General features: G+C 33.9%; 1 protein-coding gene across 1 annotated transcript; it reads right to left on the bottom strand.

Moving 5' to 3' along the window:
- Window positions 1–599: 599 nt before the first annotated feature.
- Window positions 600–9,969, bottom strand: LOC107937658 (ferrochelatase-2, chloroplastic). The gene is made up of 10 exons (XM_016870588.2): window positions 9,532–9,969; window positions 9,158–9,431; window positions 8,434–8,577; window positions 7,606–7,707; window positions 6,017–6,120; window positions 5,797–5,923; window positions 3,330–3,482; window positions 1,858–1,958; window positions 1,271–1,472; window positions 600–1,151 (listed from the first exon to the last, which is right to left on the bottom strand). The coding sequence occupies exons 1-10, from the start codon at window positions 9,642–9,644 to the stop codon at window positions 927–929; spliced, it is 1,545 nt and encodes a 514-aa protein (XP_016726077.1). The 5' UTR covers window positions 9,645–9,969; the 3' UTR covers window positions 600–926.
- Window positions 9,970–10,283: the final 314 nt, after the last annotated feature.

Raw genomic sequence — 10,283 nt, 5'->3', positions numbered from 1 at the left:
CACAAGAAAACCTAATTGCTTCCTCATCAAGACCCTTGTGGTACGTGGTCTTCATGGATAATTGCATGATTTTTTGTTCTTCCCATAAAAAATGTAAGCTTGCATGCATAAAATTTTGATGAAATGTTTGCATAAAATACTATCTTCATATGTTGATTCAGGAGTTGGATGTTAGCTTCAATTCAAATTGTTCATACCATAAATATATGTGTATTTCTAATTTGATTAACGTGTTTTAAATGTACTTCCTATTATATTTAAACAAGTATTTAATGTCTAAATTAATGATTAGGTGGCTGTAAAACTTAATTGACAGAATACTCTTATTTTAAAAATTTAATTAACATATTTTGAAATTTCAGGGTTAAAATTTTGAATGGATTGTAAATTAGGTCAAGCAAATGTGTTCGATGTTTGTTTGTTCTATCTTTTTTACTGGTCCAAATATTTCTTTTAAATTTTTTAACTGCAGTTTTGACATTATTAATTCATATTTATTTTCGAATGATGAATTAAAAGCTTTAAGGAAAAAAAATTGGGATAGCATAGATATTAAATAAAAGTTAAATGATTCAGATAATAATAATAATAATATGATAGAAGAAAAGCAAATTATTTTATTGCCATAACAAGTAAAGATCATTACAATATATCGATTATATTACTACTGCCATAATAAGGAATGCAACCTCCACAACAGGTAAAGTCACAACAAATTACCATGCACGGCTGCTTGTGTCTCAAGTAAAGTCTTAAAACTATTCCCCGAATCAGTGTGTGACCAATGGATTTAATTAAATATTAAAATCTCAGCATCCAATCCCAATATACTTTCCCTATTAAAATATGCTCTATTAGAATGCTATAGCTTTGCTGCTTATCAAAATTTACACTTTTCAGGCACAGAGAGAGAGAGTGTGTCGGATTTAGTGGAACAACGGCAATATTCCCCACTGGTGCAGAAATCCCTCTCCAGTTGTGACCTCCAGTAGCAGCAGCACAAGCACTGCCAGCATGGCTGCTCTGCCATTCCAAGTTTCAGCACTTTTCGTCCAACCCCATTCCCAAACGGTCACCGGTGCTGGGAGCTCCCTTCGTTGCGAATCATAAGTTGCCAATAACTCTTCCACACTTCCAAGTGGAACTAATGACTGCACAGAAAACAAACACATCTCCCACTCAACCAAAACAATGATTGGTAAACTATGCTGGTGTTATGCAAGTGAAACAACACAATAACATTGGTGGAAACTGGAAAGCTTCGAGGTACCTGTCTAGCTTCAAGATTTGAAACTGCCATAGCTCCAACATATGGAAGACTCTCAATTACAGCATCTGCCAAGTCTGAAATGAACATTGGTTCACATCCTAATGCAGGAACACGACCCCAATTTTGTATACCGGATTCTAAAGCCAATTCTTTATACTCAACATCAATCTCTTCAAGAGTTTCAATATGCTCGCTGACAAAGCTGTGAATCAAATATCAAAGTTTTAGCAGGCCAAGGTGGAAATGCTGATTCAACAAAATATGCAACACTTATGGCTAGAAGAAGTCAAATAGGAGCTATGTGATGTCATTACATTATTATGAGATCCTAGTTCCCTTGTGAATCCAACTCTTTATACTCAACATTAATCTCTTCAAGAGTTTCAATTACTGGCCTAAGAAGCAGTGAGTCAAACCTCAAAATTTTGAAAAGATTATGACTTCATATTTTGCTTGGATAATCAATACTACAGCTTCAAAAGCCACAGAAGTTATGACTGAAGTAAAATGCAACATACACATAGCTAGAAAAATTGTAACTAGAAGCTATTGGATTTCATATATCATCATTGTGATAATCATAGTACCTAATTGGTACAGCCAGAAGACCTTTAACTCCTTTTCGCCCTAGGTCAACTATTGTGTCATCAGTGTAGGGCTTCAACCATTCCACAGGCCCAACTCTGCTCTGCAGGAACATTAACCAACCTTTAAGAAAAGAAGGCACCATAGAAAATTTGTTCAAGATATGTTACAAGTAAAATCATGTGGGAAAAGATGATGGTTAGGAGATATAAAACATACATTAAGTCGGGGGTGGAAACCCTTGATCATCATAAACTCCAACCTAACCTAATTCGTATATATGGAACAATAAATATTTTTTGCAACCATACCTGAGAATCCCAACCTGGCCAGCTTCACTAATTCAGCGAGACCCAACATGGATCCACCAAACAAAGGTTACTACCAATACACAAAGTGACTCATTCAAAACAACCTAAAATTTATCATTAGTTCAACAAATAGATTTCTATAGTTTTTGAAACACAGAGAGGAAGTCTGAAGGGGAGTAAAGGTTTGAGCCTAAAACCAAAACCCCTCTAAAGAGGAACAACAACTGCTCAAAATCTAAAAATACCTATACTCATATAAAGTAGAAATGTAACGGAAACAACCTGTAGCTGACAAAGAATCGTAAGGCAACTTTAATTAACTTCAAAGTCAAATATAGTTATAGGGCACATTGTCTTCAGGTTTTTTTTTTTTTTTTCTGACACTAGAAATTTCAGATTGTAGTATTTCTCAAGTATGTAGAAGACTATGGATGATAAATTTCATTTATGCTTTAAGTATTGTTATGAGTTATGGCAATCAATTTCCAAAAGAATAGTAGAATTCTTTCTTCCTTTACCAAATAAGACTCAATTTCAATTGTTAAGTCCCAAAAAAAAAAAAAAGAATCCTATTAAGGCTTTCCAGACATGTAAGCAAAAAGGAAGTGTGTTTGAATCCCGAGAGAACACAGTTCATCATTAATCCTTTATCCTCTCATTGCTGCAAACAAATGCTAGTCTACCCTTTTATCCACTCATTATAAGCTTTTATGAAGTCTTGTCCTCCATCATATTCAAAATTGTTGAACACTATTTAACTAGCTCTTCAAAGTGCTTTTGGAAAAGGTTGGACATCTTACCAAGGATAAAATGCAACCATTTCTGTAAATCTAGATTAATAACAAAAACAGCAATGACTGGTAGCTGAATACATGGAAAAATGTCAATATAAGTACAGTAGAGGCTTATTTATACCGAGTATTAGCCCTCATCAAAGTAAATAATATTGCAACAAGTGAAAATTATATTTAGCCACAGCATTATCCCAACAGCACAGGCATCTTCTGAAGAGAAAATTAGAATCTCTGTAAGCATTTACATTGGGACTTTACTACCCATCCACATAATTCCAGAATCCAGACTTCCCACATATCAAAAACCCATAACTTGAAAATTAAGAAGTGAAATACATGAGTCAGGAGTAATATGCCAACAAGAAGTACCTGATAAGCAAGAGTATATGCATTAGTGATCTTCCTCTTCTCTAACTCCTCTATTATCAAGTCCACACATTCTTCCATCTCTGCCTTGTAAGGATCACCTGCCTCTTCTACATACGCAAGTGGCACCCCATGTGCACTAAAAAATATTACCACCTGTAACATGTACTCTCATTTAATATGCAGATTTATTGTAAGGTGACAAATTTTAAATTTTGGATAGGCAAAAGCACCTAAATAACTAGAAAATCAAGGAAGCACAAATCTAAGAAAAAATTGCATCTTGCAACAGGATAATAGCCAAGGCCCTCTTCACCACACACAGCCAAAGAAACTTCCCACGTGATCACTAAAAGTTCAAGAGGTTTAATAGAGAATAATATCAAGAGAAACACAGTTTCTTATTTCGTGATACAGGATTCTTTAAATGTAAATAAATAGACAACAAAAATAAAAGGAAGAGGTCACTTGACACCCCAATAAATACATAATGATTTCAAACTAACTTGCAATTTAAAATCTGGTTCTCGAATATTCTAAAAAATAGGCACAATAGAAAGGCCAAAGCTAAGAAGCCAAAAAGGCAGGAATCAAATGCAAAACTGCTATCTACCCGTGCAAATTCAGATGACAACAAGACATGTTCAACATTTCAAAGAGTTCATGATTTTGACTAGTCAATCAAGACCAAAATCAAACTTTAGTAATCAGAAACGGGAACTTTTTCATGTATTATTATGCTGCTTACAGTCTTAATGTACAAATTTCTGAAGATATTTTAATAACTAATAAACCGTAGCTCTGGCAGAGATAATGAGTGAGGGCTATTGCTGGAGAGATCAAGAGGGACACTATAATATCCTAATCGAATGGTCATCAGAGTTTCCGATTCTCCAGGCCTTCAAGATGATTGATACCTTCTACAAATACAAAAGACCCAGCCATTGAAATTCGACTTGTCCTTGGAGATGACATATTTAACTCTAAAAAACTGAACATGCGTAGCAGTAATGGCTCCTATGACAGACTTACCACAGTAAAGGTTAGTAACATATTTCAAAAATTTATAATCTAACATGTAGCATCAGATTCTCAATGAAAACCCTTTGAAATCCCGCCGCTAGAAAAGACTGTTGGTAAGAAGATTTTCAGAAATTGACCCCACAACATCCCAAGAATAAGAAATCTTCTTTACCCAGAACTATACCTTAAGATTTCCTATGCATTATTTACAAATCAATAAGCTTGACCTCTCCAACATTTACCTCAGGTTCCTTTTAACCACAGTAGGCGCTTTCCTGCATTATTGCAGACAAGCTATTCACTAGACATTTCGTACTGGGCTACATAAATTTTGGAGATTTCATTTTTCACCATCAACAGACGACATGCAAATTTTTGACAGTAATCCTTGTTCATTCAGCCACATTCAAGATTTTAGTTATATATTCCCAAACAATTACTTTATAACAGATTGCTTAAGCTAATTTCTGCTAGTATTAACAAAAGGCAAAAAAGTGCTAAAGAAAAAAAACTGTTTGTATTTAACAGTATAACTACTCTTTTAATAAACACAAGAAATTTCAAAGCTATGATAAACTCACTTAGGCTGAGAACATATACAAAATATATGATACACTTTGTTTTCTTGATCTGTCTTAAAATAAATAGAAACTAGTAACTTTAACCCCCATCATCCAAAGGCTTAGCCTGAGCACCTAGGCAACAATATCTATCTCACTGCTGCATGGAAGTTTTAATTCAAGCAAGAGAATCAAACACTCCAAAACTTAATATGTGTGCTTTTAGAAATCAACTACTAACCAATATTCTTGCTATGTGGCCATATTATAAAACAGAAATAACAAATCCAACAGCTTGAGCTAAAATTTCCAACATTCGTTAAATTTCTGCAATAGGCAATTTTGGCAAAATAGACTACATTCTTAGACAAAAGATAGATTTAATTGCCGGGGACTTATTTCTCCTCCTTATATTGCACAAGTAATAAACCAAGCTCTTCTTTTTTCTCCTTTTTTGGTACAAATAAAGCTAACCATGTAAGATATTTGCACACCAACAATAACCAGGCAACTCCCATGAGTAATAATACTAAAATCCAACAATGCAAAAGGTCAATAGTTTGAAAACCATTTTTAAAGGTCAATAGTTTTCTGAAGATCAAGAGGAAGGAAGTCAACCACATCCATTCAGGATTGTCATGAGGTAGCTTCCAAGTTTCAAGTACTATATAGTGAAGCAAAACTTGACAAGAGAATTAGAAACTCACTTAGGAACACTGCATCAGTTCCATACAATATTTAGGTTCAACAACCTTTCTTCTCACGTGAAAATCAAAAAGTAAATAGCACAACTACCTCACGTATTAATTCAGATAATGACCAGCCATGAAAGAAAAAATTGCCAAAACTCAGTCAACAAGATTACAAAAAAGGTTTTAAGGACATACCTTTTCAGGACGGTCAAACTTTTGCAACTCTTTTTCAATTAAATTTGCCATAGATTTTATATATCCTTCACGTTGATACCAAGAAGGTATGACTGTATGCTGCATGTTCACTAGATACTCATCATCGCTGATGAACCAATTGATTACATGGTCAGAGGAGTTTAAGATAATATTTTAAGATTACATCAAGCAATGTAAGAAAAGTGTCCTTCTTCCTCACCGAAATATACTTTCCAAGAGTCGAAGGCTTGAACCGCTAGTTGATATTGAAAATTGAGGATAAAGTGGAAGTACAACAAGCTTTGTAATTCCATCCCTTTTTATCTACATTGTTGTTAGGAGGAAAGTAAAAATAATTATGTATCACCAGAATCCATGTTCAAATAAGAAAAGGCAGAGGGAAAAAGGATTTTCTTTTAAACCAGATTTATGCATTCAGAAGCCACCAGATAGACAGCAGAACTACCAAAAGAAACAAGCAGATCATTATAAGTAATACCTGAATGAAACTATATACATATATATTTATATATATAAGCAATATTATCTGTGAAAAAGTGGACTCGTTTTAAGAATAGAAGAAAACAAGCAGACACCTAACCTCAAGTCAGTTCAATCAAATTATAAAGCATTCATATAGTAGCAACCCATAAATTTTAAAAGTAAGGTTTAAAATGTGCACATAGAAATAATAACTTACAGTTGAAACATTACAATACTTAAACAATACTTTGGTGATTTTTCACTTACTTCTGCATCGGGAAAAATATTAAAGAAATTTCATATCGAATCAAGATTGAAAAAAGTTCATCATGAAACTTCAAAAATGTAAAGCAATACCCTCATCCAACAAGTTCAAATGATTTCAAATCAGAGACTAAAGTTAACTGCTTCAGGAGACATACAGCAACTGCATATACACCATCCTTCTTCAGTCCTCATCAAACAAGCAGGAAAACAACACAAGGAAACACGCATATTGGGCCATCCTTAAATATAGTTCAAACTTCAAATTCATTACTTACACAAATAAATCCAATAATTACTTTTCACTGTTCCGTCCCAATATTAGCAGGTGGCAATAGACAGAAGAACATCAAAAGCTAGTTTTCTGACGTGTTAGCCAATATGAACTAACATTAATTTGGGATACAAAACACCATATGGAGGATCTAGAAAGAGCCTTCAAATTTCCAAAGACCCATGTGATTGTTTATTTGAATATATATACCAACTGAGCTATCCCGACCATTACCGACGCATTATCCTCATAATACTAGATGACTTGGGTCTATGTCAATTAAAAATGAAAACAAATAAAACGAAAAAGTATTAAATTAAAAGTTTCGAACAGGAATTTCTTGGATCTTCAAAAGGAAGACTTTGTAAATTTCCATATGAGTAATCATATGTATTATGAATCATTCAAATAGGTATTCCTTGCTCAAGAGATTTCTACATATATCATATATATATCACAATATATCACACTATATCACAAGACTTGTGATAAGAAAACAAAATTCTGCTATGCTAGGATACGCTTGTAAAACAGCAAAGAATAGGATGAATGAGAAACATAAGGAACTTTGAACCACTAACAAAAAGGGTAGGATAAAATATATGATACATCACATTCTGATTGTAAATTACCATCAGAATGAAGTTCTGTCAAGTGCAAAGTTTCAAATATTATTGACATGCCCAAAGTCAAGTGGAAAAGAAATAGAAGTGGATTAATAAAATAAGAGAAGGCAGACACATCAGAGTTTCAGCCATCCAAAAAAAAGACTAAAACTAACCAAATACCTGCTCAATTGCTTCTTCAGTGAATGGATGCCAGTAACGCATACCAACGTACACTTTTGCAGGGACATCCTTCGCCCAAAGTGACTTTCTTAATTCTTCAGCCTGAAATGAATCATGATAGGCGATACATATTAAAGACTGGCAGAAGAGATACTAACATGAAGCAGATCAGGATTGCTTAAGCTATATATTTCCGTTTTGATAGCCTAGGAATCATCCAAACCATCAGCCAAAACAATGCCAATTATATATCTACTCTATTAAGGAAGAAGTTAAAATCCAACCATAAACAAATAAACTCTAGAAATGACAATTAATCGATTTCCACAATTTGGACTTGTCAATTTTTTCAGTTACATATAAAACAATATATTTTAAAAAATTAATTGGCTGTCACCATGAACAGAGCTATAAAAAGTCAAAACTAGAAGCAGTACCCTCTAGGTTGGTAGTTTCCATTACGAGTTCCAATGTTTAATTAATTTCATTTTAAATTTTCTAGAACTCTTTTGAGTCAAGGTTGCAAGATAAAGGATACACGTCTCTGACAGAACTTATTGAGGGGGGAAAGGGAACAAAACATTACCATTAAAGGTAACATCAGATAACAGCATAAAAGAATTAGCAAAAAGTTAATGTTCATGGCACATGTCTGTGCATGGTGTAGTACTCAAATGCCTCAAAATTACTTCAGAATAGTTCAGGTGCTATTGTGATTTTTTCTGTTCCACATTACTTAATGAGCATCGTAGTAAACTGAAAATGGTAGGTTTTATAACATATAAATGTGTCCATAAGAAACTGTAATGATAACAAAAGCAATCGTGCCTGATCATCAGTTATTCGTCGAAGAGGAGAACCACCACCAATCGAAGCATAGCCTTCCTTGCTCTTAGGAGCTCTAAGAACAGATATAAATTGTGCCAACGGCTTTTGCAAAAACTGGAACAACCTCGGTAGCCGTATAATATCCTGTCCGAAACAGAACGGAATGAAAAAATTGTCTAAGTAACTTTGATTAGAGGAAAAATATTTTGCCAAATTCAATTTTTTGGTAACTAGACATGGAAATAGCTAAGGATCTTCTTGTAAATAGAGGTTATGGGATAACTGTATTAATCTCTTCTTTTACATATGATAACAAGAATCTAGGGCTGTTCAAGTTCTTTTAAGAAGTGCTGCAGTACTTGATCCACCATACTAAGAAACCACAGCCTTAGTATAGCTACATTTTTTTGGCTCGTGATGAACTTAGTAGCACAGCAAAGCAAGTAAAACTTGAAACAAAGGATCTAAACTTTTAATATGATACCCAAATCGAAAAGTGCTGCTATGCAGCCATTTAGGATTTGTTGTGGCTTTAAAGATGGATCTCTCCAACACTTCCAATTGATTCTGAGGTTCTTTTGTATAACTATGTTCTTTTCATTCACATGATAAGCTCAATTGTACTTGTCTGTGTGAAAGGGAGTAATATACTAGTTATCATATTGAAGAAGGGTCAAAATAATTACTAAAGAAGAAGAAATTGAAGCAAAATAATGCAACGAACCGGGTCGGCAAAAAGGTTAAACAAGAAGGGCTGCACATCATCAAGGGTCTCGGGACCTCCAAGGTTCAACAACAACACTCCAATCTTTTCCTCGGCAACAAGAGGCCCAGTGGAGATAGCTTCAGTGTTTGAAGTCACCAAAGCTCCCACGTTCACGGGAAACAAACGTTTCTTATTGGTACTGGACTGTTTAGAAAATGAAAACTGAGTTGTCTCAGGGACGAGGCAATTTCTGGACACCCTTTGAGAGAGAGACAGAGCTCGAGGCGACAGTCTGGGAACATTCCAAAGCATCAAAGAAAACAAAGACTAAGGGTAAAGAAAAAGAAAAGAAAGAAAAAAACAAAAGGCAGCGTAAGTGGATAAGAACATACAGACGAGGGAACTTGCAATGGCGAGAAGCAGAGGAGAGGCATGGAGGATGAGGAAATGTGGAAGAAGATGAGGCTGAGCAGGAAGCAGAGCTCTGAATTCTGCCACTTCTCATTGCTTTCTGTTGAAGTAAATGAAAACCCAAACCAAAACAATCGATAATTCTGAGCAACCAGAGATGAAAACAGTAAACCAAGCCAACCACTTTATTTAACAAATAGTAATAATTATTCTGAGTCTAGTCCTCCATTTTTAATCGAAGCGAAGGAAAGGTGTGGGTAAGGAATTGGGAGAGAGACACTTGAGAACTGAATGGAACAACCACACTATAAAATCTTCTATCGTTTTCACCCTCATCCTTCACTTTTATTCACTGCCTACCATTTTTTTTCTTCTTTTTCTTCCTTTTTTTTTTTTGCATGTTAAAAAAAATTAACAACATAATCAATTAAAAATTAAAATATTTATATAAATTTTCACTTTTTTATATATTTATTTTCGATAAGATGAAATATCATAGAATTTTCATATTTTTCTAAGTTTGTTTTATTAAAATAGACTTCATTATCAACTTTAATTATTATCTATTGCTATCAATTTTTTTATTAATATATAATATAAATTATGTAGTCAAAAATTTTAAAAGGATTAAAAATTAAAGATGTTTAATTTTAAAAAGAAAAATATAAATAAAATCAATTGAATTAAAAATTAAAATCTCCCACCAAGTCAAACTTGGGCGTAGCTTCAAAAA

This window comes from Gossypium hirsutum, chromosome D04, assembly GCF_007990345.1.
Source record: "Gossypium hirsutum isolate 1008001.06 chromosome D04, Gossypium_hirsutum_v2.1, whole genome shotgun sequence".
Classification (NCBI taxonomy): Eukaryota; Viridiplantae; Streptophyta; class Magnoliopsida; order Malvales; family Malvaceae; genus Gossypium; species Gossypium hirsutum.
This window is presented reverse-complemented; position numbering and strand designations above follow the sequence as displayed.

Coding starts and splice junctions, on each gene's coding strand:
- LOC107937658 (XM_016870588.2), bottom strand. CDS start 9,644: ATGAGAAGTGGCAGAATTCAGAGCTCTGCTTCCTGCTCAGCCTCATCT. Junction 3,483..5,796: donor AGTTTGACCGTCCTGAAAAG/GTATGTCCTTAA, acceptor TACATGTTACAG/GTGGTAATATTTTTTAGTGC. Junction 1,473..1,857: donor CTTCTGGCTGTACCAATTAG/GTACTATGATTA, acceptor TTTGATTCACAG/CTTTGTCAGCGAGCATATTG.